The 27,482-nt window shown below is 44.6% G+C and overlaps 2 protein-coding genes across 5 annotated transcripts; both read right to left on the reverse strand.

Annotated features, from left to right (window-relative positions):
• Window positions 1-414: 414 nt before the first annotated feature.
• On the reverse strand, window positions 415-25,506 carry TAAR2 (trace amine associated receptor 2; the record flags this gene model as incomplete). Of its 3 annotated transcripts, none has more annotated exons than XM_080998249.1 (4): window positions 25,418-25,506; window positions 5,621-5,711; window positions 2,712-2,788; window positions 415-1,456 (listed from the first exon to the last, which is right to left on the reverse strand). In XM_080998249.1, exon 4 carries the CDS (start codon window positions 1,447-1,449, stop codon window positions 415-417), a length of 1,035 nt encoding a protein of 344 aa, XP_080854375.1. In that variant the 5' UTR covers window positions 1,450-1,456; window positions 2,712-2,788; window positions 5,621-5,711; window positions 25,418-25,506. The 3 variants fall into 3 exon arrangements, 2 of the variants coding, with proteins under 2 accessions (XP_080854375.1, XP_080854376.1); XR_013983860.1 differs by lacking the exon at window positions 25,418-25,506 and having other exon boundaries at window positions 1,190-1,223; window positions 1,370-1,456; window positions 5,621-5,699; XM_080998250.1 differs by lacking the exons at window positions 5,621-5,711; window positions 25,418-25,506 and adding an exon at window positions 22,072-22,170.
• On the reverse strand, window positions 6,270-25,549 carry LOC308472995 (trace amine-associated receptor 1-like). 2 transcript variants are annotated; one of them, XM_080998251.1, is made up of 2 exons: window positions 25,418-25,549; window positions 6,270-9,050 (listed from the first exon to the last, which is right to left on the reverse strand). In XM_080998251.1, exon 2 carries the CDS (start codon window positions 8,956-8,958, stop codon window positions 7,924-7,926), a length of 1,035 nt encoding a protein of 344 aa, XP_080854377.1. In that variant the 5' UTR covers window positions 8,959-9,050; window positions 25,418-25,549; the 3' UTR covers window positions 6,270-7,923. The 2 variants fall into 2 exon arrangements, with proteins under 2 accessions (XP_080854377.1, XP_080854378.1); XM_080998252.1 differs by lacking the exon at window positions 25,418-25,549 and adding an exon at window positions 9,766-9,892.
• Between the last annotated feature and the right edge of the window lie 1,933 nt (window positions 25,550-27,482).

Genomic DNA, 27,482 nt, shown 5'->3' on the forward strand with positions numbered 1-27,482 from the left:
CCATTCTTTAAAAATTCCTATACCCTTTATAATGGGTATAGTCTGAAATAAAAATAACATCTTTGGCAGCACGCTCATCTTTATCGTAGATATCCTTCCCCAGAAGGATAGTTTCATTCTTCATTCTATTATTAAACGCATGACATCAACACTGATCTGGACAGATTTCTTTTCTTTCTATGAGTTAAAGCACTTCAGACCATGTGTGTGTGCAAAAGAAAGCACATGCAAACAGTACAAAATTCAGGTAAGTGTGAAATTCAAAGCTTAACTACATTCCAATATCTATGAGATAGATTCACAGTTCCAAGGTACAACACACCTCCAGTTCTTCTGGTACATACTTTGAATTTATTTAAACATACATGTTATGTGAGAGAAACCACTGAATGCCTCACTTGAACACATGTAAATTTATTGATTTTCAAGGAACAGCTTAGCAGTGCAGGACTGTGAGTGGAAGATATTTCCTATGAGGATGTACCTAAGTGCTTTTTGAAACCATGGATAAAAAAAACCATATATTAATGGATTGCAGATGGAGTTGATGTAGGCAAACCAAGTTAAGGCATCAAATAATACTTCAGGAGTGGAAAACCCTATAAAAGGGTCGATTAAAATGGTGAAGAAACATGGAAGCCAACACAAGAGAAAAACCCCCATCACAATACTCAAGGTCTTAGCCGCTTTCCGGTCCTTACTCTTAGAAACCTGGTTGTGTTTTTCCTCACCCACATTTTCAGATCTGCTCTTCATGACTCTCAGGTGCTTTTTGGACACTTGGAAGATTTTTGCATAAATTCCTATCATCACAGAGCCAGGGATGAAGAAGCCAAATGAGAACAGAACTACACCCCACAGTTTATTAAACATCACCGGGCAAGAACTAGAACATGCAACTAAAAGCTCATAGTCTTTGATACCAGAGGCATATGCTTCAGAGAAAACCACCCCGAAGGCAAAAGAAGCTGGCACTGACCAACAAACAACAATCAATTGCCTGACTGTAGGGATAGTCATTTTCAATGAATAGTGAAGAGGGTAACAGATGGCATAGAAGCGATCGACAGCAATGGAGCAGAGGTGGAAAATGGAAACCAAGCAGAGCATCAGGTCAAAGCTGTAGTGGATTTTGCAGAAGGTGATCCCAAAGTACCAGCAGTTCTCTACGGATCGGATCATGCTGTAGGGCATAACGAGAAAGCCGAGCAGGAAGTCAGTGACTGCCATGGAAAGGATGAGGAAATTAGTTGGGGAGTGCAGCTGCTTGAAATGCGAAATGGAAACGATGATTGCCAAATTCCCAAAGATAGTGACAACAATGAGTCCACTCAGGAATATGTACATGGCTCCTCGAACACTTGCTGACCTGAGATTTTCAAGGCAGCTTCCATTTCCAAAGCCAGAGCAATCAATGGCAGCCACAGAGGAGTTAAGAAAAACCACCATTCTTCATCTGAAAATAGGAATCTGGAATATTTAATGCAGAAATGGACACATGCTGTTTTGCAGCTCTCCTATAATCTGTCCAGAGGCTATACCATAAATCTGTCTGACCTATTGTAGCTGATTGTGTTGACTGATGGCCTCTGAGAATGACATGCAAGTTACCCCACACTTGATATGTCGCTGGCCTCTCCGTATCTTGTTTCTCCTGAACAAACAAGGAGGATCTTGTTTCTTATTGCAGAGGTAGCACACAAGGAGATGAGGCTCAACTCTTCACTACCTCATCCCATGTTTTTTTTAAAGGCTGCTTAAGAATGGGCATCTAGTGCATCTGGGGTGCCAATCTCTGTTCTCTGTGCAATGGGAGAGTCAACAGATAAGCTTCCCTGCCCTCTGCATGTTGCCTTCATAGTGAGAATCAGGTTCCCCATCGCCTGTATTTAGTTAAGGAAAAACAAGATAAATGGCCGTCTGCTGCTTAGTAAGAGCACATCTAGTTTGGTCCACAGAACAGTGTCTTTGCCATGGCAGTGTGCCAGTGTATGCCACAGCTTAATTGTTTCATTCATCCTGAATCCATGGGAAAGTCTGTTACAAAACCAGAAGTCATGAAGCAAAGTGGCCAAGATTTTTGCCAATCTTGAACTCCTCTTTACTGGTGCAGTAACTGATGGGATTGACTCTTAAATCCTATTATCGGTAATTGGCTTAGTACTCCTAAGTAAGCCATGTTAACCAATTTGTGGATCAGTTTGTCAGGCTATCCTGTGACTAATCTGCCCCATTTGGCAAATGTGAATAACTCCCCTATGTTGTAAGATGGCTTTGTGGAGGCAGACAAAATCAAAAGGGGGAGGAATGGGAGAACCGAAGGCAGGCAAACTACCTTTTCCTATGCCCTATTGAGCTCATGTCAGCAGCCAGAGAAGATGGAGGGCTGCTTGGTCCCTTTTTCTTCTTTCCTGTTCTGCTTCACTGGGATCTGGGGCTCATATAATCTGCCTCCTGTTCTGGGAACATGTCAAGCAAACAGGAGGACTGTGGCTCTACAACCTCTCCCAGAACAACCCTAACGTGCCTCAACATCAGACAGACACTGGCCTCGTGGAAGAGGAAGAGGAGGTCTGATCTTCCCCCACAACAGTGGACCTCTTTAAAAATGAAAACCAAAACTGTGGACCTCTTTCTCCTAGCCCTTGAGATGGGTACACAAAAAGTCAAAATAGCATTTAATACATTTACATCCTTCTTTTTTCTCCTACCTGAGTCCGCTTACACACCACCATTTAAATATTAAATTTGAATGAGACGTCTGGAAGGCTCAGTCCTTTCTGATATCCTGTTTTAAAATAAACTGGGATTATAAAGCTGCTGTGCTTTTATGACGCGGCAGCCAGAACTCAAGAGAATATGAAGCACAAGAAAAGATGAAGTTTAGTTAGGAGGTGGGGTTAACTACAAGTGTGAGGTCAAATCTCCAGAAAGGTTGGATCCTCTCAGGATCACACATACTCTCCAGCAGCTAGCAGACTTTATGATCAAATAAAAGGTGACTTGAATGTGATTTGAAAATGATAATAAAATGAGCTGTTTAATTCTTAATGTGAAACTCCTTGTTTTCATGATTTTCTTTTTAAAAATTAGTTTCTACATTCTTTTATTAATGTTTGCTGTATTTTGCTTTTGTGCTTGTTGTATTTCACCCTAAGCTCCTTTGGACGAAGGGTGATCCCTAAATATCCTAAAAAATAAATACATACACATGCATAGAAATATATACTATGTATAAAGGTAAAGGGGACCCCTGACCATTAGGTCCAGTCATGGCCGACTCTGGGGTTGCGGCGCTCATCTCACTTTACTGGCCGAGGGAGCTGGTGTACAGCTTCCGGGTCATGTGGCCAACATGACTAAGCCGCTTCTGGCGAACCAGAGCAGCGCACGGAAACACCATTTACCCTACCGCCAGAGCGGTACCTATTTATCTTATACTTGCACTTTGACGTGCTTTCGAACTGCTAGGTTGGCAGGAGCAGGGACCGAGCAACGGGAGCTCACCCCGTCGCAGGGATTCGAACCTCAGATCTTCTGATCAGCAAGTCGTAGGCTCTGTGGTTTAACCCACAGCGCCACCCACATCCCATACTATGTATAGGTCTGCCCAAATACATTATAAAAAGATTGATCCTCCAAAGACCGATGAGATCATGTGACCTAAACTGCATTCTAGCAATGAACATGCATGCTTAAAAACTTTCTAAAACCAACATGGGTGTGTAGGGAGCTGTCCAAAGGAAAATCCCATCTCCCCCAAAATGCTATTAACCCTGGGACAAAAGCTCCCATTGGTACCAATGTGATACATTCCATTTTAAATGTGGAACACACATCCAGTTGCCAGACAGGAAGAAGGAAGCAGCAGCATGGTGGTTTAAGCTCTACTGCGACAGACACATAGAGAGATTGACCCCTCTACTGTCCATGGCTGAGCTATGGTGATGCAATTATGTGAACAAGCCTAAGCAAGGTCTGAGTTTGTCAGCTGAGCTTCCATTCCTTCTCTCCTCCTCTGATGTGGCAATTGAGTCCATTTTTAATTAACCACATTTTATTGAAACATCGTAAGCGTAAGCTGTGGTTAATCTTGATATCATATTAAAAATACAACAGCTTCATAAGCCATTATTTGAAGCTGGCTTCAAATACACTATATCTAAGATTAACCACTGCTTGTCTGGATTGATGCTGAACTAGTTAGAAGTAAAAGCTTCCCGTCTCCTCCCCACTACCATACCAGAGTGGGTGGGGGTCGGTGAACAAGTCTGAGGTTCATCTATGTACATTCCAACCATAGCCTACATCTCCACGAGAGCTGTGAGGGCAGGGGGAAGGAATGGAGAAAGGAACTTCCCTGGAAGCGAGTTTCCTATCCTAGCAGGATCCCAGATAACCTTCCATATAACGAAGGCTATCATAGGCACAGAGAGCAGCGAAGTCCAAAGCCAACCCAAGGCCCAAGTGGTTCTAACAGGGGTTCAAGAGGCAAGTTGAGGGCCAGTTTGTGGGAGGTTTAGGTCAAGTAGGGACTCGGGGGAAATGCAAGTTGAGGGGAAAACCAAGGTCCAGGCAAGCAGAACACAGTGCTGGCAGCAAGATGTTGTTCCAGTAGCTCTCTCAGCCTCACATTGAGGCTTTTAGGCCAGAGCTACCAGAACCTCACCATGGGCCCAGCTGAAGCCCTTTAGAGGTTTCCATAGAGTCCTCCTCATGAAAAGGACCCTCCTCACAAGGAATCCTCTTCTGCAACCAAGCACTCTTCCTAACTGTGACTATCTTGGCCTGCCTCTAGAGGTGCTGTCATTTGCAGGGACTTGATGGTGGTTCTGCCTTCTGCTTCAGACACTGATCTTGCTTTCTGCTGAGAGTGGTCCCTGCTAGTCTCCCACAAGGGTCCTGGCTCCTACTCAGCTGCTTTCTGGGGGCTCCAGATCATCCTTGGCCAGGGCATGACAGTGATGAGCAGGAAAAGGCCAGTGGAAAATTGAATTTTCAGAATTATTACCTGAAATACCCTGAACAGAGAAAACAATTTTCTTTGAGGACCTTGGCAGGTAAGGAAAGGGTTGTGGCTTCTCTTCCCATATAAAAAAGTGGGGGTCCCTACATTTGCTTTTTCATTGCAGTTTCCAATATTCATCATCATGACTACTTTGACTCTCAGAGAGCAGCCCATAGGGAAGAGTAGAAGGCTAGAAGGAAAAGCCAGAGAGGAGGAAAAACAATGGGTGTGTAGTAGGGAGAGTAGAAGAGAAAGTGGTCCCCCATTATGAGAAGAGGCGGTGGCTATATTGAAAAAAAATTAAAGGGGGTAGTTGTGATTAGACACAACTGTCTCTTTGAATTTCTAATTCACTAGCGAATTGCTTGATTTACTTGAACTGGTTCACCAGTAGTAATTCGCTAAGCAAATGCTTTCATACTATCAGTCTTCATGATCTTTTTAGTTCTCATGAAAGAGAAAAAGATGACCCACAAAGTACCTATTTAAAACAAAAGGTAAAGGGAGTTGGCCTCTGGGACCTGTTCAGTTAGATGAGCAATTAGATGTGCTGATCACCCATGTCTCAAATTCTAATAAGGCTAATGATGCTTTGAAGGCATATTTGTTTACCTGCTCACAGGTTAATTTCCATCCAAAATGGGATCAGACAAAAGCGCAACACATTTCCCTCATTTGCTTCTCATTTGCTATACGACTGGATCTGAACAGAAACCAAGAGACCTCATTAACACATCTCTGATGCATTTCTCAGTTTTAGTGAGGACAGCTACACAACAGCACTGATTAGGTGCTAATGAAGCCATATACTGCAAGACTTTTGCAAAAACATGGTTGTCTCTGATGGGACATTATACTTTGAAAACAAAAGGCAGGGAGACTCTTGGGGAAACTTTGCCTAATCACACACAAGAGGAAGAAGTTATTTCTGAGTTAGGTCACATACTTAAATAATCATGCTGATGGATACAAGGTCAACCTTTGATCTATTTGTTAGGAAGGAATTTAAAATGTAGTAAAAGAAATATTGAACTGCCAGTGACATATTGACAAATGCGAGGTGTTTTGTCTCATTTTACTGAGTTATCATGTTTTACTGTTACCAGTTGTCTGATGTGTTCATTGCTGTAAATTGCCCTGACATTGTATGAAGAAAAGTAAGATATGAACTTTAAATAAGTAGTAAAATTTTCAGTCATACGATAAGTGATTTAGAAACCTAATCAAGGAGAATTAAATCAAGGTTTACAAATGTGCTTTATTGTCATCTTTTGTATAACATCACATACTGGACAAATCTGGTAACTGCACAGGTTTAAGAAACAACAACAAAAAAAACCCATGTGTATAGAAAATGTTAAGTGGAGCACTGCATTTGAAGGCACTGTTCCAGTGCCCTCATAGCCTGACCCAACCCCAAGCATCTCTGCAATATGCAGCTCTTTCCTTCACAATCCCTTTCCCATCAAAACAAGGGCCATTTCATTAGTGATAATGTAAAGAGAAAGAGCGGGAAAGAAGTACATAGCCATTAATCCCACTTTCTGTTTCTTAAAATAATGTTGCACGTCACCCCAGTCTCTGAGCAGTGCAACATTCCAGCAGTTCCAGGGTTCGTGTTTCCTTTTGGAAATGAGGCATGGCAGAGACTGGGGCGTCTTTATGATATATGGTTTATATTAAACATATATACAACCTGAACGTCCGATGGAGATGTTCACAGCATTAACACCCCAAAAGCATCTTGTTTCTCTCATAGCCACAGCCTTGGAGTCAAACAGAAATCAAACGTTGCTCTCCCTTTCTCCCCAGCTTGCTACTTTCCTTCTAGGCCATATCACTGCTAACTCTCTCCTCCAAACTTGGTTTTGTCTGGGGAGGGGGGGCTACCTATTCTCTGTCTCGCACAGAGCCCTTTGTTCTCTTAACAGCCCATCACCCAGGCTACCACCTCAACACAGGAAGCTAGCCTGGCTTATATTTTAACATTTACTGAAACCAGGGTTTTGAAGGATCTTGCATACAGCCTATTTTGTCCTCCCCAAACTCATAGCAGTAACAAACTCCAAATCCTTCCCAAATCCAAAGTAACAATAAAAATGTTGTGACCTGCTTGCTGATCAGTTTGACAGCTACAACCCTTGGCCCAGTGAACTCATGAGAGCTGCCAGGATGGTTGGGAGGGCTGCCATGGCAAAGGAAGAAGGAGGGGGCTTTTGCAATATCAGGGATCTTCTAGTGGGATCTTCTAGAGTTGTGGGGTTGCATGAACCTTTCAAAGGACCAGCTACCATCTCACTCTGCCTCCTTCCTCCTTTTCCATGAGTAGACAAAACTTCAAAATTTCACACTCAATCTCAACTGGTCCTTAGTCTTTCTCTAGGTGGGTAGCAAGAGTTCTGTTATGTGTTCCTTCTTCTTTGTTGCGACTTGGCAGAAACAGAATTGGGTAGGCTGGGTGGATAAAGGGGATTCCCTTTAGGGGACCTGAAAGGTGAGCAGTTCCCAGCTCAAGGTCCAGGGGGCTGGGCTGCTGAGCAGCCATCTCAAGCTACCAGTGGTCTCAGATGCTTGGTTTTGTACCACACTGGTCTCTCAGAGCTGGAAAACCCACCAAATGGATGCCCCAGCCAATGAAGGTTGGCTTACAGGTTGAAAGTCTTTGATGTCAACAGATTGTCACCCAATGCATGCTTGCTCCGCCTATGTCTGTTTGCCAATAAGTTATGGCCCATTGGCACCCATACTTCTCTCTTGGTTGGTTATTGGTCTGCACCCTGTTTCTGGGCCATGATGGGGCTGCTGGAGCAACTGCACTGAAGCATCGCACATGCTTTTTCACTTTGACCTTCTGCTTCAAAATGGACAGTGCCTGGTAAAATACTGAAGAATATGCTCTCAAAGCTCGACGTGCTTCACTCCATAAAGAGCTGAGTCCTGGATGAATCTTGCTGAAAAATCTTCCCCAGTACAATCATCTTCAAGGCCCTTCGAAACCACAGGTAAAAATACGCATAAACAATTGGGTTGAAGGTGGAGTTCAAGTAACCAAACCAAACCAGGGCATCAATGAGAATGGGAGGTATTGCATAATTCATAAAGGGGTCTGTTGCCGTGCAGAAAAAGAATGGGAACCAGCAGATGAGGAAGACCCCGACCACAGTGCCTAAAGTCTTGGCTGCTTTTCGTTCTCTGCTGTGTGAAATGTGATGCTCAAATCTGATCTGTATTTGGTTTGCAGCAGCCTTAATGGACCTGGCTTGCCTTTTGGCTATAGTGTATATCTTCCCATAGACACATAACATGACAAATCCAGGGATGTAAAAAGAAACCACGGAGGCCACCACTCCTGACGTTTCATTGAAGAAGACAAAGCAGCCTCCCACGCAATAGATCAGCTTATAGAAGGTCTCTTCTGCTCCAATCATGTTTAACTTCAAAAAGACCATCCCAAAGCCAAATGTAGCAGGGAAGACCCAACTTACAAAGATCATGATCAATACGACCCCTGTGCTGATCTTTGCTTTGTATCGCAGTGGGTCACACACGGCGTAGTAGCGGTCAATGGAGATAAAAGAGAGGTGGAAGATGGAGGCTGTACTCAGAGTGATATCGATGCTGGTGTGGATTTTGCAGAAGAATTCTCCGAAATACCAGCAGTTCTCAACCGACCTCACCATGCTATAAGGCATGACAAGGAAACCAAGGAGAAGGTCCACTGTGGCCATTGAGAGGATTAAGAAATTGGTTGGGGTGTGGAGCTGCTTGAAGTGCGATATTGAGATGATCACAGTCAAATTGCCAGCTAGGGTAGCCAGGATCACACACACCATGAAGATATACATGGAAATACGAATGCTGATTGACCAGCTGCTCTTTATGCAGGAGCCATTTATGTGTTCACAACACAACTGCATCCTTCCTAAAGACTCAGATTCCTGAAAGCACATATTAGGCCCAGTCTGATTGTGGTGTGTGCAGTTCTTCTTTTATGGTCAAAACAGGATCTATTTATTGTTACCATCCAGAAGAAGAGGGCTTCCTGCCAAGAGAGAAAATTACAACATGAATATTTATTTTAGGCCTGAGACAAAACGTGTGAGTTTTATTTTCTTCTGTGTTAAGAGTTTGCAATTGTGTGAATGTTATGTGTGTGTGGGGGGGTGGATTTCATTGAGGTTGTGTGATTGTGTGAATGCACTTTGGTGTGTGGGTGTGTGCTTGTATGTCTGGGCACACAAATGGTGTGGGGAGTTGGCTCCTCTCACCACATATGTGTAAGCGACACTGCGGCAACTTTCCCCATCAGAATATGGCCGTCAAGGGGAAAAAGTTTCCACACCTTATGTCAGTTGTGCAATCGTGACATAAGTCTTTGAGCCCTTTCAAGGTGTTAGCAATCTTTAGACTGACATATTCAGCTTTTAAAGACCCAAAGTGTAAATAACATACAGAGGAAAATCATGATGCAGGAAGACTTCACACTGTCAATAATGGACTTTTAAGGTTATCACAATATTTGCCAGTGGGCTTTCCAGTAAAAAATAAAACAATCATGAGGAGGAGGAAGGGGATGCGGCTTTTCAATCAGAAATGGAACACTGGCAATCCAGTCTACAAACCAGTTCCTTAATACAAATGGACTTTGCCTATTTACCCAAATGAGTTGAGCAGCATGATTAAAAGGGGGGGGGGCAGGACACGTTCCAGCCAAATAATTAATCATTCAATAGTACTGATTACATCACTGCAGTTACCAAGAAATGACTGTGATGCAGCAGGAGCTGGCCTAGACAGTACTGCATACTCAGCACGTAAAACTCTTTGGTATTCTCCCCTCTCCCAGGCTTCCCATTCTTCTTAGTGCCAACACAGTTGTTTGCTATGGAGTTGTTTCGCTATGGAGGGGAGGGATGAAAGTCTGTTCCACTTGCCTTGCACAGGGTGACACTTTAGCTGCTGCATACAATACTCTGCTTGCAGCTCTACAGAGGATAGTGGCAAAAAGCAAAAAAAGGATTAGACTGTCAGGATGTGGAAATGTCTTGTTCCTGGCATGATAAAAACTCAGTTGAAATGAGGATATCAATAAATAGATAAATAGATAAAGAAATACATCATTTTGGAAACACACCAATACACTCTTCTAGCCTAGCAAATGGTTCCCTTGAGAATCTCTTTCTGGGCATTTAGCCCATGAGATTTTCTACGTTACTCTTAAGAGAGTTTCCCCACCCAAACCCCCAAGTGATTGAAATGCTTTTTCCAGACAGTGAATATTTTACATGACAGGTCCAAATCCTTAGTTTCCATCTTTACTGCGGTGCAGCATGGAATGATGTATGAGCTATGATTCTGGACCCAGCCTAGATGAAAACAGCTGGACTTAAACTTTCCCACTGATGTGACAGAAGATTTAGTATCGTGAAGGTGCTACTCATCCAAAGGTTCATCTGCTCCCTTTCAGTCTGGTTTCCTTGACTTTTTGTGGGCTGTTTTGCTGATTCATTTCTAAGAAATTCTCCTCTGTGTTCTCTTCATCGTGAATGAGATCATGATAAATTATGTTAAATGATGGATTCTAGAACACAAGAAGCCATGAAATGTTTTGGAGTGAAGGGTCTCCATCTGATTTTTTGCCAAAGCCATTGGTCTCTCTTTAAGCCACCCCCAACCTGATGTCCTTTAGATGTTTTACAACACAACTCTCTTCATCCTGACCTTCCTGGCTGGGGCTGAGCATTAGAGTTCTAACAACATTTGGAGAGCACTTTGTTAGAGAAGTCTACCTTAGGCCAAAATATTTAAGAAGGGAGGGGAGATAAATCTTTAAGGATGCCTAGATTCACCATTGCAGCTTAAATTAATTTGTTGGGTCAATATTGTTGCAATTTACTATGTCACACTCAAGTGGTATGATGCAGAGCAAATGTCAGGCTGCTGCCAGCAACTCCAGGCTGGTTGCCCAGGAACGTACAAGACAAGGGGATGTTTCTTATCATCCTATTTTTATTTGATATTTACTTGATATTGGCATTGTCCCGAGTGAATCTCTACCCCTTGTTTCTCCCACTTCCTCATTTGTCATTTTCATCGTCTCTTCCATGGGTGCTGCTACGTGTCCTCTGTCTTTGAGCTCTTTGCTCTCCTACTTTCAAGGCTCGCCGGATTCTGGGAGATGGAGGGTCTGGAATGTTTTCTAAAGACACCGTGTCTGTCAGCTGTTGCCCTCCTGCTGCTTCCTCCTCCTCCTCCTCCTCCTCCTCCTCCTCTCCCATTATTTCCCAACTTTCCCCCTCATCTGCCTCTGAGCTGTGACCTCCCTCAAACCCCTGTTGTAAATCTATACTGCCTTCCTCTTCTCTGGAAGGGTCAGGCTGGGGAGGCGGTCTCCACCATTTCTCCTCTGCCCAGCACCTGACAGCAAATGAATACTCTTCAGTTGGACCATAGTCTTCTGAAGGCCTGCTTTCATGTCATTACTTTTACTCAGAGGAGCTCCTCCCAAGTGCTGCACATGGGAAAGTGTAACACTTGTGGCTATTCAAGAATCAGACCACAGTTCAGCAGGCAGCTGAGCAGGGCGGCTTGTTTCCTATTTAGCAGATCCTCCATCCTGATTAATTTAATATTTTACATTTCCTCATTTTAGTTTCCTTGTGAGTAATTGTCTCCAGTCTCCTTTCCACCTAATAATGACAAATGGCTCTGTTTTAAGAACTAGCTAATCAAGTCTGAGCTAATTGGACAATTCTTAACATTTATCAGTTATAGAAATAACTGCATTAAGAAATAATAATTCACATCACTATCTGTCAGTTTCGTTGAATGGAGCAGGGGAATAATAAAATAATGCAAACAAATAAATTAAGAAAAGCACTTTAGCTAAGAGAAAGCGACATTCCATTTAAATGGGCTGTAGATTATATAAATGCATATCTAGCACAGATCTAAATATTGTTCTGTAGAGTTCCTGGCAGGGGAACTCAGATTTAGGCTCCCAGCTTTATTAGACTTATTAGCAGTGATCTCATCCACAACATCATCTAGGCTGGGGTCCTATTTAGTGCCTAATGTCCAATCTAACCCAGGGACGCAGGTGACGCTGTGGGTTAAACTTGCCGATCAGAAGGTTGGCGGTTTGAATCCCCGCGACGGGGTGAGCTCCCGTTGTTCGGTCCCTGCTCCTGCCAACCTAGCAATTCAAAAGCACGTCAAAGTGCAAGTACAGTCATACCTCGAGTTGAATGTGGTTCGGGTTGAGCGCATTTTAATTGCGCTCCGCGGTAACATGGAAGTAACGGAGTACGTTACTTCCAGGTTTCACTGCTCGCGCATGCGTAGACGCTCAAAATGACATCACACGCATGCGCCAATAAAGCAAGATGAACGCCACAGCCCCAGAGTCGGCCACGACTGGACCTAATGGTCAGGGATCCCTTTACCTAACCCAGGATTACTCAGACCCAGAGATTACTCAATGCAGGGCCAGTGGCATTGTCCCTATAAGGGAGAAAATGCAGAATCAAAGCATTATCAACTGAGCAAATATTAGTCCCAAAACCAACTCACACAAATATGGTATACAGTACAAGGGCATTTTAGAAATAAAAAGATCACCATAAGACATTGCAGCAGAAAATGTGCAATTAGGCAATTTCTAATAAGCAACGCAATAACAGTGATTGGAAATACAAAACAGTGACATTCATCTGGTTGCAGAGTACTGAGGCTGTTAGTTGATTCATCATTTGGTCTTCAATCAATCAATCAATCAATCAAAGAAATCTTTATAAGAATATTCCACTTCATCATTCTGTGCCTACCATCTCCTCTGGAACATTTTTACTGAGAAGGCAAGAGATGTAGTATCAGAAAGCTGAGAGGTAAGGGATATGTGGAAGAGGAATATGTAGACCACTTTTGGAGGTGGAAATTTGTGGTGCTAATCTACCACCTGACACTTCTTGGGATGTAGCTCTCTGGAAAAACCTATTGCAAACCCACACCTTTGTTTCTCATCTCTCCACAAATCCATGCTTAATAATAATTGTTGTTGTTTATTTATTTATACCCTGCCCATCTGGCTGGGTTTCCCCAGCTACTCTGGGTGGCTCCCAACAGAATATTAAAAACATGATAAAACATCAAAAATTAAAAACTTCACTAAACAGGACTGCCTTCAGAATTGTGAGAGGGTAAGTGTAAGTTTATGACAATTTATTATGGTATATATTATACATATATGGAACAATGTGTTGTTGCTTAAACAAATACCTTAGAGAGACTTCATTTTACTAGACAAGTTGCAAATTATGTCAGCTTTTCTTGTATTAACAAGTCAATATTTCTTTTTATTTATGTAGTTCAAGGGTAAAGTGCCAATCCTTATGTAGCCCAAACAGTATCATCCACACACAAGAGAGAGGTTTCAAGCATGATTTTCAGAGGATGAAAAAACCTCTGTGAATGAGACCCCCCCCCCAAAAAAAATTCCAGAATGGATTGAGCATCCTCAGTAGGCAAAAAATGCTACCTGGGGGACCCACAAGGATAGAATGGAGTGGCTGGGAATACGTTCAGTAGGAACCCATAATGGCAACATTTTGGTGCATTTCTGGCCATCAAATGTGTTGATGGAACACGCATATGCCCACCCAGCCCTGTTATGCCCCATTACACCTCTGCCCCACCCCTGTACCACCCTCTTCCAGGTCCAAAAATGACTCGCTTCTGCATGTTTGTGCATGCTTTGAACACACGCAAAATGGGGTTGCCTGTAAATGTCTCACTTTGCTTAGGTAAGACCTATTAGTTGATGTATTTAGCCGAGGTATTTCTCTAACATTAGCAAAGATTTTTAGCCCTAGAGCATCCCATCATAATTTTTGTGCTAGTCTTGAACTTTCCATGGAACGTCATGCCATTCAAATGCAACAATGTTTAATTTGGGACAATTCCTTTTTTAGTGAACTATTTTCTCAGCGTTTGACAAACTAGGGTTGGCAATTAAAGGAAACTGTAAATCATATCTGTGATGGGACGATGAGCTGCTTGTGCGTAAAATCCAAGTCCCTCAGAGTTTGATCAAGTTTGCAAACCTCTGTCTGTAACGGAGCCCCTGAAACATGGCTCCCTCAGTCGCTGGCAGATTCCGACAGTGGTTGCTTTCGGAATCGCTTCCAACATAAAAGCTCCTTAACGGAAACACGTCTTCTGGACTCTCTGCGTGACAGTTTCCGGCGAGGAGTGGGTGTCCCTACGGGAGGTCCTGAAACCTCCCCACTGCCCTCGCTGGAAGTGTCTCGGAGCCATCCCTCCTGCTCACTTTCCCTCAGCTCAGCTCCTCTCCCCCTACTGGTTCCCTCTTCAGCTGCTGAGTCTCTCCCCACCTGTGTGAGCCCTTCCACCTCCCTTCCTTCCGATGGCAGTTCCCTGACATCCACCTCCCCTCCAGGGCCCCCTTCACCCCCTCCCGCCCCCTCCTCTATGGGCGGTGAGGAGGCAAAACCCCGGAAGGAACTTCCTTCATCTTCCGATGTCTCGAACACTTCTCTCCACCTGTTGCGGTTCCGGGTCTCGAAGTACTCCTCCTCCTCAGAGTCCATCTCCCCTTCCCCTTCCGAATCCGTAAATCCTTCCAACTCCTCCTCTTCATCGGTGGTGCCAAAGTATTCCCTCCGGAACCTCTCCACAGGCTGAGGTTTCCTTGGGAACCTTTGATGGAACGTTTCTATCAATACCTCGTCATTGATATCTTCTGCCATTACCCAAGTGTTTTCTGACTCCGGTTCTCCTTCCCACGCTACCAAATACTCCACCTGATCCCCCTTCCACCTGGCGTCGAGGATTTCTGCCACATGGCTGCTGCATTCCCTTTCTTCTATGACCGGTCCCCGAGTGGACATCCCTTCCCGTCCCCCCTCATACGGTGACAGTAACGACCTGTGAAATACTGGATGCAGTTTCATGTGGTTGGGTAACCGGAGCCTGAAAGCCACTGGGTTGACTTGTTGAATGACCTCAAATGGACCCAACCTCCTGGGTCTTAATTTCTTGCAACCTCCTTTGAACGGCAACCCTTGGGTTGACAGCCACACCCGATCTCCCACCCTTATGGTTTCACCTTCCCTTCGGTTCTTGTCTGCCTGCCTCTTGTATTCTTCCTTCGCCCTTTCTAAGTTGAGTTGGAGCTGACGATGGATTGCTTCCATTTCTTCTACAAAATGCTCGGCTGCCGGGACGCTCCATCTCTCCCCTCCTCCCCCTGGGAATGCCCTGGGATGACACCCATAATTAGCCAAGAAGGGGCTCATCCCTGTGGACACATTCTCTGCATTGTTGTAGGCAAATTCCGCCAGCGCCAACTTCTCTACCCAGTCATTCTCTCTGTCATTGACATAACACCTCAGGTATTGCTGGAGGACACCATTTGCTCTTTCCGCCTGCCCGTTGGTTTCAGGGTGCCGGGCAGTCGAAAAGTTGACCTCCACCTGCAGTAAGCTCATGAGCTTCCTCCAGAACCTGGAAGTAAATTGTTTTCCCCTGTCTGAGACCACCCTCAATGGCACCCCGTGCAACCTAACAATGTGTTCTACAAATAACTTCGCTGTCTCTTCCGCCGTGACTGCATGCGAGCAGGCTACAAAATGGCACATCTTTGTTAGTAGGTCTACCACCACCATGATGGCTGTTTTCCCCTTGGACTTTGGCAGATCAGTCATAAAATCTATTGACACTGCCTCCCAAGGTCGTTCTGGGGTTGGTAAGGGTTCTAATAGCCCTGCCGGTGCCCGCCTCTCCCCTTTGGCTCGCTGGCATTGCTCACACCCTCTTACATATTCCCGTACATCTTCCCTCACCTTAGGCCACCAAAATTCCCTGGTGACCAACCACATGGTTTTGTGTTGTCCAAAATGCCCCGCCGTGGGGCTGTCGTGCAACTGCTTGAGTACCCTCCCCCTTAAGTCCCCTTCGGGGATATACAGTGCCCCTTTGTAATACAACGCTCCATTTCTTTCCTCGAAACCCCCTGGTTCCTCTCCCTCACCCCTAAGACCTCTGAGCTTATTCTGGGCATATTCATCATTCTCTGTTTCCTCTACCAGTTCTCTTTGCCCCACCAATGCCGCCCCACACACCCAGCGGTCCTCTGGGATGACATGTCTCTCTTCTGGTGCCCCCTCCCCTTCCAAATATTCAGGTTTGCGTGAGAGAGCGTCCGCCCTAACATTTTCTGGACCTGGCACATAACAAATTTCAAAGTGGAATTTGGAGAACTCCTGGGCCCATCTCACTTGCCGTTGGTTGAGCACTCGTGCCGTTCTCCAATACTCTAAGTTCTTGTGGTCCGTGCACACTTGCACCTTATGTTGTGCCCCAATTAATAAATGCCTCCATCTCCTGAACGCTTCATGAATAGCTAGTAGCTCTCGGTCATACACCGTGTAGTTCCTCTCAGATTTGTTCAGCTTTCGCGAAAAAAAGGCACACGGTCTCCACTCCGACTTCTCCTTCCCCCCAGGCTGCAGAAGCACCGCCCCCACAGCCCGGTCTGATGCGTCCGTCTCCACTCGCATCGGTTTTTGTAAATCCACATGCAAGAGCTGTTCTTCCGAAGCAAACGCCCTTTTCAGTTCCTCAAAAGCTCGCTCCGCCTCCGCCGTCCAAACGAATTTCCTCTTACTGCTGAGACAGTCCGTAATGGGAGCCGTCAAGTGGGCAAAATTTCTGATGAACTTCCGATAGAAGTTTCCAAATCCAAGGAATCTTTGCACATCCTTCCTTGTTTTCGGTGTTTTCCATTCCAGTACCGCTTGGACCTTGCCAGGATCCATAGCCAATCCCTTGTCCGACAAGCGGTACCCCAGGAATTCCACCTCCTTGGCATGAAACTGACACTTCTCTAGTTTCACCCACAGCTGATTGGCTTGCAGTCTGCCCAACACTTCCCTGACGTCTTTTACATGCTGCTCCTCAGTCTCTGAATATACTAACACGTCATCTAAGAAGGCCACACAATTCTTGTAAAGCAAAGGCCCCAGGACGTGGTTCATAAACGATTGAAAGCACGCGGAGCCCGCTTGTAGGCCGAAGGGCATAACTAAATATTCAAATGCCCCCAAAGGGGTGAACATGGTGGTTTTCCATTCATCCCCCTTCCTTATTCGTATCAGGTTGTACGCCCCCCTCAGGTCCAGTTTAGTAAAAATCTTTCCCTGCCTGACCCTTGTCAAAATGTCATCAATTCTGGGCATCGGGAAAGTCACTGGTTCTGACACTGCATTCAAGGCCCTGAAGTCCACTACAAGCCTGGGTTTGTCCGTGTTTTTTTTGTCCACAAAAAACACTGGGCTGCCCCCCACCGCCCTGGACTCTCTGATGAACCCTCTCTTCAGGTTCTTGTCAATGAACTCCCTTAGCTCCTGCATCTCTCTGTCTGACATGGCATACAGCTTGCCTACAGGGAGCTGTGCCCCAGGTAGGAAATTGATTTGACAGTCAAAGGGTCTGTGTGGGGGTAGTTTGTCTGCCTCCCTCTCGCTGAAAACGTTGCTCAGGTCGGCGTACTGTTGGGGAACCTTCCCCTTCTCCGTTACTTCTGTCCCTGCTAGAGTGGCTCTGGCCCCTCCTTGAGCCTCCCGCTCCTTGCAGTGTTCTAAACAATGCGCTGACCCAAAGGAGACCACTCTCTGATGCCAGCCCACTAGCGGATCATGTAACGCTAGCCAGCTCATCCCCAAAATAATGGGAGCTCCTCCCAAGGTAGCCACATTAAACGCTATTAGCTCAGTGTGTCTTGCTACCCTCATTATCATTGGGACGGTCTGCTGGCTGACTTCTCCTCCCAGCAGCTCCCTTCCATCGATCGTGGTCACCTGCAAAGGGTTACTTAAAGGGATAGTCTGTATCTGGTGCTCAGCAGCAAACTCCTTACTCATGAAATTGCAGGAGCTGCCTGAGTCCAATAGCGCCTTTATCTTTAGTGGGTGTCCGTTAGGCAGCTCTAGGAACACCTCTATCACTAGGGCGGGTTTTGGAGGTTCCGGCGTGGGCACTTTCACTGCTCTTTGGCCTGGCTGCTGTGCCCCGACGGTGGCAGCCAGGCGTTGGCTTTTACTTGCTCCGGTACCTTTTCCTCCCTCTCCCCAACAGCTCCTGCCATTCCTTGCCATTCCTTTCTTTGGGGGCAGACTCTGGCAAAATGACCTGGCTGTTGGCAGAGATAACATTTCTTGGCGCCCTTCCCCTCCTTCTTCCGCTCTTCACTGGGCTTTGAAATTGCGCGCGCGTGTGCTGTTCCAATTTCCATCGGCTCTCCCGGCGGGAACGGTGGCTCTGGAATCTCTGGAATGCGAAGCTCCCTCCAACGTTCCCCCTTCCCTTCCCGCCTCTCCAAGGCTCTCGCCTCTTGGCGCGCTCCTATGGTCAGCGCTGATTTGGTCAGCTGGTCCATAGACTCCGCCCTGGGCGCCCGGGAAAGTTCATCCTTTACCGCCGAAGCAAGCCCTTCTTCAAAGAGCATTTGAATGGGTTCCGCCGATAAATCCCACCCCAATTTATGGATCAACATGGTAAACTCAGTCCAGTACTCACGAACAGATCGGCTCCCCTGTTTGCACGCCATTAACTGTCTGTGTACCACTCCCTGCTCAATATCGCTGGAATACATCAAATCCATGGCACGAAAAAACTTCCTCGTGTCCTTCAGGATGTCATTGTTTGTTGCCATCAGGGGCCTCACCCAGTCTTTCGCCCCCTTTTCGAGATGCCCAATCACAAAAGCCACCCGCGATTCCTCGTCGGGAAAGTCATCAAACTGCAGGTTAAGGGCATATTGCATCTCTGTCCTAAAGGCATGATAGTCCTTGGGCTCCCCCCCAAACTTCTGCACCAATCCTGGCAACTTTCTGGCGAGCGGGGCGGTTTTCCCCTTCTCTGCATCTTGAGCCCTCCTCTCCTCGAGCCTCGCCGTCTGCAGCGCTAACTGGATCTCCAACGGCCGGTACCTTTCTTCCAGGCTTGGACCCGCTCCAGCTCCTGCTTCTCCGGTTCCGGCTGGGTTGCTCATGATGCCTTCTCCTGCACAAACTGCTCACAGAGACTGTCAGAATGCTGTGATGGGACGATGAGCTGCTTGTGCGTAAAATCCAAGTCCCTCAGAGTTTGATCAAGTTTGCAAACCTCTGTCTGTAACGGAGCCCCTGAAACATGGCTCCCTCAGTCGCTGGCAGATTCCGACAGTGGTTGCTTTCGGAATCGCTTCCAACATAAAAGCTCCTTAACGGAAACACGTCTTCTGGACTCTCTGCGTGACAGTTTCCGGCGAGGAGTGGGTGTCCCTACGGGAGGTCCTGAAACCTCCCCACTGCCCTCGCTGGAAGTGTCTCGGAGCCATCCCTCCTGCTCACTTTCCCTCAGCTCAGCTCTCTCCCCCTACTGGTTCCCTCTTCAGCTGCTGAGTCTCTCCCCACCTGTGTGAGCCCTTCCACCTCCCTTCCTTCCGATGGCAGTTCCCTGACAATATCCTTTAAACTTTTTTTCTTTTTAAATAACCTTTTTTAAAAGTAGCAGACATTAAAGGTTAAACAGAAGCTATATCTGCATCTAGTTTACAAGTGCCACAAAAAAATGGCAAGGGAACATGCCATATTAATGCTAGGAGCTGTCAGAAACTTAACAGGTGGTGCGGCACAGAGTGGTTTGCCTTGTAACTAAAGCAATGGGGAGAGCAGTGAGGTTGGCACCCAGTTTCCCAGAGAATAAAATCTGTGTTGCAACAATAGGCTCCAGGTCCTCTTGCTTTCCAATCAAATTCAAGCTACTGGATTTAACCTATAAACCCCAAATGGCTTTGGGCCCTACATATCTTACAGCCAAGTTCTAAGCATGTTTACTCAGAAGTCCGATATTCAACTCAGAAGCCTCTACTCAATGGGTCTATTCTGAGTAGGGCTAACAGAGCAATCCAAACCCCTTGTGCTTGTGTTACTTGTTTGCCCAGCTCTATGGCTGTGACAAGTGACACTATGTCCCTGCACTCCATCTTTCATCTGTCAAATGTGCAGGTGGTAGAGCAGCCCTCGTAAGATCCTCGCTACCAGTAGCCAACAGAAAGTCCCCAATGGGATGTGACGAAGGTGGGTAGGGGATGAGTTGGCCCAGGAACTTTTGGACCAGGGGACAGAAGGAGCTGCCCTTTTCAGTTCTTTCCGTTTCTCATTTTCCATGCTTAAATTTCATTCTCCACATTTCTGCAGCAAATCTGAGATTTCTTTATTTTTCAAATCCTCATCAAAACCCACCAGCGTTTTAGAATGAATTTCTTCGAGTAAAGCATTTTGTATGCAGCCTTGACTAATTTGCAAGCAATTTCCCCTCCTACGATGCATTTTTGTATGTTGTTTTCACAAATATGTTCACACTTTCCCCTAATATTTTTTGTAAGCATTGTTTGGTTGGAGAATTGCATTGCAAAATTCAGAGACGTGCGAATTTCAAAGGAAGACTGCGTTTTGGTTCTCATACAGCTTTGAAAACTGCGGATTTGATAGACTTGCATTTAAATGCCAACTGAATCAAATTTCTCCCCCATCTCTAGGCTGGGTCCCCTTCAGATCTCACTGCCATCATACCTTTCTAGGCTTGCACAGCCAGCTATCTTCCTGTCCTAACTTCCGCTCCAGTTGCAGTGTGTGGTAGGACTGTGGATGCGCTAAGAGGTGGTCCAGCCACTCCATAAAGCCCTGCCAAGGCAAGGGGCAAGAACTGGATTGCAGCGATGATGATGATGATGATGATGATGATGGCAGCTTCTAATTTATATGGGGGTTACGTTCCCAGATACCACACATTTAGGTGGAATCGCGTATATTTGAAACACCATTGAAAAAGCCTGCAAACACCCCATTCTGCCCCTGGCCTGCCCCATTCTCCCCCTTTTTGTGTGTATTTGGGTCACTTACAGGTTCAGCAAGATGCGCATGTGCATGGTCGCACACATATCAGATGCACCTAAAACAGTTGCTGCCTTTAATGACAACTTCCTGATATAGGGCTGCCTTAGCTAGATATCATCCACCAAGTCAGCTTTTGAAACTGCCTCTTTCTCTGTGTCTTGAATAAGAGAGATATTTTCTGGAAGAGAATATGTTTTGCTCTTTCTCCCCCCCCCCCAAAAAAAATAAATCCTTTAACATAGTCCATCTTGGAAGTCTTTTCATTATACAGTAAGAGGAAGATGCTGTAGAATGGCAAAAGTAGGCTTTTAAACAATCTCCAATTTCTACCTTCTCTGTTAAAATGTGGGGTCTCTGCCATAGCCTCAGTTTCCCATTTCTTTGAAGTGGGCTTTCTTCATCTTGCAAGACATCTTTAGATGAGAAGCCACTCAGCTTGTAAACTCTTCCTAAAAGGTACAAGTCCCGTTTACAAACCCCATCACAATGCTTGTTCTTAAGCCCTCTAGAAGTCAGAATGGAGTACATTATTAAAAGCCAGTATGTCCAGGAAGCAGCTGCTAAGAGAGAGAGAGGACCAAGCAAATGGTTCTATAAACTTTTTCCACTCCACTCACTGGAAAGGCAAATCCTTACTACTATTTAATTAAACATTATAGGCACATTAGGAACAAAAGGAGCCACGCAGCACAGCGCATGCAGTCAACCTTTTGCGCAAGCCTCTACAAAGGGAAGAAAAGGCACAAACGGAGCTCTGTTTTGTGCTTCTTTTTCAAAGGGGTCACTGTGTACAGAAACCAACACTCGTTGGCTGAGTTCTGCTTACTTTGTTGAGCAAACAGGCGTAATCCAGCAGATCTATCTGCTAATATTTGTCTGAAAAAGCAGAACTACTAGATACACAATTGCTGTGTACGGTAAGCACATATTACAAGACATATTAAGAGCTATGGGTGAACAATACTAATTGCTTGCTCTACAGTGAAAACGGCAAGGCTTCCCGCCCCTGCCCCCCAGCAGTGCGTTGCTATAAACATCTTGGATATAATCCCTGTTCTTTTAAAACAGATTCTACAAAAAAGCAATATAACTATACAGTGATACCTCTGTTTACAAACTAAATCCGTTCCGGAAGTCTGTTCTTAAACCGAAGCACGCTTTCCCTAATGAGGCCTCCCGCCGCCCATGCCCTTCCACTGTTCAGCTTCCATTCTTAGACCGAGGTAAAGTTCGCAAACCAGGACACTACTTCCAGTTCTGCGGAGTTCATAAACCGAATAGTTAGTAAACAGGACTGTTTGTAAACCAAGGTACCACTGTATATTATATATCTAGCAAAATGTTGCTGTGCAGAATGAACATAAGAACATAGAACGTGCCCTAGAGGATGAAGCATCCCCTTCTCACATTGGCTAACCACTGATTGACATCAGTCAGAGGGGGAATTATTAGTGTGTGTTTTTGTTCTTATTTTTATTATGTATTTTGTGTTTTTTATATTGTAATGTTGTGAACTGCCCTGAGATCTATGGATGAGGGGCGGTATACAATTTTAAATATATAGATGATAGATAGATAGATAGATAGATAGAAGATAGATAGATAGATAGATAGATAGATAGATAGATAGATGATAGATAGATAGATACCTATAGAAAGCAGACACTTTCTCCAGCTGTGATTCCAAGCAACTGGTATCCAGAGCCATAATGTCTCCAATAGTGAAGGTAGAATATAGTCATCACAGCCTGTAGTCATTGATAGCTTTGTACTCCGTGAATTTGTCTAATCCTTTTTTAAAGCCAACTAAATGCTCCCCATTCCAGCTCTTTGGGGATACTGCATTCCACTTCCCCATTTCCTGCCCTTCTCCCAATATACACTTAAGATTCTGTGGCCTCTAAATGTGCTCAGATTTCAATGGGTTGCGTCCCCCCCCCCCACTCACGAGAGAGAGGTGCCATGCCTTAGGTCCCCTGTCCCAAGAACTACTCCTACTTCTGCAAACTTCAGGGCTCCCCTGAACATGTTGATACCTCTCCTGTTACTCAGTGGCCCCACTTGGGCTACAGTCCTCAATACTCATCGGCTGGGTTTGCTGTTGCCCCTCATTAACAGTTTCATTGCGGATGTTGCGTAAATGGAATGTGTAAGCCTCTTTCCTAAGCTCTGCAAGCAAGCCTATAACAGGATGCAGGAGCCAAGCCAAAAAATGCTTTTTCCTCATCATCTTCCCTTGGTTTCAAACATAAAGTGGATGTTCATTCTTAGATTTCACCCGAGTTGTTCACATGTTGCATTTGCTTTGTTTATAATCCCAGAAAAGTGAGTGCTACTGCTTATAGTCCCAGAAAAGTGAGTGCTACTGTTTTTAGTCCCAGAAAAGTGAGTGCTACTGTTTAGGAATGTAAACAGCTTGGAATTGAGTGTGCCTATATTTCCCATGGAGTTTCTTTAAAGGAGAGAGAGAGACCCCCCAAAAACTTTAGTTTTTCTGACTCTTAGTTCTGTAAAGAATTTGGAAAGGCAGAATGTTAGAAGCACAGCGTGAGATTTTGCATGGCTAATGAAAATATTTCACATTACTTTAATAAATGTAGATTGAAACATGCACTAAGAAAGTACCCGGTGCTTATGGGGAATAAGGAACTCCAGTAGGTGAGGAAATAGATCAGCATTGTAAAAGTGGAATCTATTGATCCATCTTGTGACACAAGAAGAAGAAAAGCATGCTGGACTAGCAAATCATTGGATAATTTCAGCGTGTAATTTCTGTCCCATTCATACAATGGGGAAACTTCTGTGGTCCCCCTCCCCCCCCTGCGGCCCTCCACACTGCACCCTTTTCCAAGGGCCCCCCAGTTTTCAGAAGCACATTCTTAGGAGACCCATGAGAAAACCCTATTCTGTGATACGAATACGAATTCTGAATACGAATTCAGTTCTGTTGGTGGAAGGGAAGACAACTAAACAGCACCACCCAATCACAGTTCCTGGGTTAGAACAGGAAAACATTCTGTACCTCTTTCCTCCTCAAAGTTTGGAAGAGCAGAAGCAGGCCTGGCCCTATCTCATGCTTTTAGCCTGTGGCAACAGCTCAGGGGCAGATGGGAAAGTGGGGCACAGATGAAGTAATGTGTGGGGAGGTGGAATTGGGATAAATGACTGGAACTTCCCCCACAGTCAGGTTTCTTAGGCTGGAATTGTAACCCCACCTTCCTGGGGGTAGGCCCCACTGAATTCAATGGGACTTACTGAGTAGACACGGTTGGAACTGCAACCATAGTTATAAGCAGTGCTTTTTATTACCATACTCACCAGTACAGAATACCATTTCCTCTTTTTTTTTTGCTACCTATGGCAACCACTGTGTGCTGGCACCCACAGCATGTTGATCAAAACATGAGTACTGGCTCCTCATTTATTCCCATGGAAAGCACAGGCTACAAGCAATTTTTCCTCATCTCAGGAGTTCTCAGAAACAGGAGTGCTTGTGAAAATAGAAGTATGCACTGAAGCATCTTTTATTTAGCATGAAAATATATTTAAACATGCAATACACAAGGGAACAATTTTCTTGGTAAAGGAGCGCTCTGTGTTAGGGCAACTGGCATTTTATGATATGCACTTCATCTCATGTGATCAATCCACCCACTGCAAAAGGTGGTTTTCTTTTAATGTCTAGTTAACTTGTTTTTAATCAGGGCTATCTCAGATGAAAATATTGTAATTCTGAGGTCATCGCAGGAAACAATTTATGTATATCCCTTCAGACTAGCCATGTTTCACATGCTTTCCAAATAATACATTGTCTTTCAGCATTTCCTACACAAGGGAAACTGTTATGTGTCTTCAAATATAAGCAGCATAATGATTTCAAAACGGAGATACTTTATTTAATGCAAAGATTTATATGCTAAACAAACAAAGAAACCCAGACAGTTCAGAGTATCTCACTTCTACTGCAATATTTTCAGGCATAATTTAAACATAACTTTTATTCCAACTAAAATAAAACAATTAAAAACAAGATGCCCATTGACTAAATGTCACTTTAGTGAGTTGCCAACTATAACTAGCATCTTATATTTGCGATAAATATGCATAACATTGAAATGATGAGAGAAAGAGATTTAGTTCCTATTTTGTTTTTTAAAAACATCCAAAATCTTGTGTGTGGATTCAGAGTCTTCTGGCTATAGGAAATCTTCCCAAAAGAAGGCAAAGAGTTCAGTGTATATTCTCAGCATTCTTGAGAAGAGCACTGTGCTTTAATTCAAAGTTTGTCCAGCTACTGTACTGGACAGGGTTTTTAGATTTCCCCCTCCTCTCCTGTAGTTTCTGCTAACCAGGGCAGAATACTTGAAGGAGGAGGAAACACTTTACTGTCTTTAGCCCAACCTCTTCACAAAATCTCCACCAGAATCCTCAAATAATAAGTTAAACTCACCTCAAAGAAAAATAGACTCCAAGGGTGCAAGGATCTCTAGCATCAATCCACCATCAAAGGTCCAAATCGCCACAGATGCAAGCCTTATTCTTGGCTTATCAGTTCATGCAAATCCAAGTTGATGAAGCTGTGTCCATTCAAGTCTGACTTTCGTTCACAGCCTAATGCAAAGTCTCAACCCACATGATGACGCAGACATTAAATATTCAAACAAGATAAGCAGATGAAAAATATTTCCTGCCACGGATTTGCAGTGCAGGGAAGGGCAAAGGGCTTATATTATGAAATGAATATATATAGCATGCTAAACAGTTATGACAACTTAATGTACATTTCTTCTACCTGAACATGACATAGACACATATTACATTGATAATAGTTATAACAACTTAATTTACCTGTGTTCCACATGTTATTATATCAGCTGATAACAAAGCAAGAAAAGTTGTCAGCATCATCTTGGAAATCTACTTTTTCATTACATTAAAATTCAGTGTAAAACTTTTTAACACCCTTTATTTTTCGAGTTGTCCCACAGTTTACCTTTCCCTAGCTAAATATTAATCACATGGAAAACCTACAGAACTGGTTTGGTTGTGTGTGTTTTTTATAGTTTTCCTGGACAGCAAAATGTGAGTGTGTTTCAAGCACAGCAGCATTACTATCAACCCACCTGTGAAACCACAGAAAGCACCAGTTGTGGAAAGTGCCAATTCTGGAAAATACCAGTGGTCATTTGAGGAAGCTCTGTTCAGCCTATAACTAAATGCCGACTGCATCCATAGCTCCAATGTCAGCTAACCTGGATGCCACTTCCTCATCTCCAGTTTAGATTACTGGACATGGTTACCTTTGCTTTTGTGCTATAATAATAATAATAATAATTTATTTATATCCCACCCATCTGGCTGGGTTGCCCCAGCCACACTGGGCGGCTCCCAACAGAATATTAAAAACACTTCCTCATCTCAAACATTAAAAACTTTCCTAAACAGGATTGCCTTAAGATGTCTTCTAAAAATCAGCTAGTTGTTTATTTCTTTGACATCTGATAGGAGGGTGTTCCACAGGATGGGCGCCACTACTGAGAAGGCCCTCTGCCTGGTTCCCTGCAACTTCACTCCTCACAGTGAGGGAACCGCCAGAAGGCCCTCAGAGCTGGACCTCAGTGTCCGGGCTGAACGATGGGGATGGAGACTCCTTCCGTGATAGAAGGATGAGGGTGGAGAATGTCTGCCTTTCAGTCTCCATTATCTTTTTAAAAATACTTCTGACTATTGGTCTCCCAAACCAAAATTTCACACCCCTGTTTATGCTTCATTACTCCCTGCCCCTCTTTAAAACAAAAACAAAAAGCTCAGCCATGGCATTTCTCCTGTTGCAAAATTCTGCCCCTTCCAACCTATCCTCCAGTTCATGTTGTGATTGTTTTCCACCTTGCTTTCTTCTGCCACCTTCTCTTTGGACCTTCATTACCACATCATTGTCCTTTCGCTTCCACCTCATTCCCTGCTGCCAAAGCCATTCACTCTCTCATTGCTAAGACATGTAATTTCCTTCCTCAAATCGTTACTCCGGCTCCACATTCTCCTGAAGGCCCAGCACAATCCCTCTGCAATGCTCCAAGTCCCAATTGATTCTGACTCCCACTCATCCTCCAAGTCTACTTTTCCCAATGGCAAAAAAGGAAGTCACAGTGCAACTCTATGCATGTCTATATGGGACTTACTCTCACATAAATGGTTATAGGATTGCAGACTTACTCCCTGTCTCAGAGAGTCAGGAAATTAGGGGTAAAATTACAGAAATGCCCAAAATGTCTACGTAGCACTTTAACTTATGTCCCATCACCAAAATAATTATTCCTGTCTTCTTTCTGTCTTCCCTTCTGAATGGGCAATTAGGCCTGAGGTGAAAAGGTAAAGGACCCCTGGACGGTTAAGTCCAGTCAAAGGCAACTATGGGGTTGCGACACTCATCTTGTTTTTCAGGCCAAGGGAGCTGGAGTTTGTCCACAAACAGCTTTCCGGGTCATGTGGCCAGCATGACGAAACCGCTTCTGATG

Source organism: Podarcis pityusensis (assembly GCF_964106645.2).
Source record: "Podarcis pityusensis genome assembly, chromosome: 3".
Lineage (NCBI taxonomy): Eukaryota > Metazoa > Chordata > Lepidosauria > Squamata > Lacertidae > Podarcis > Podarcis pityusensis.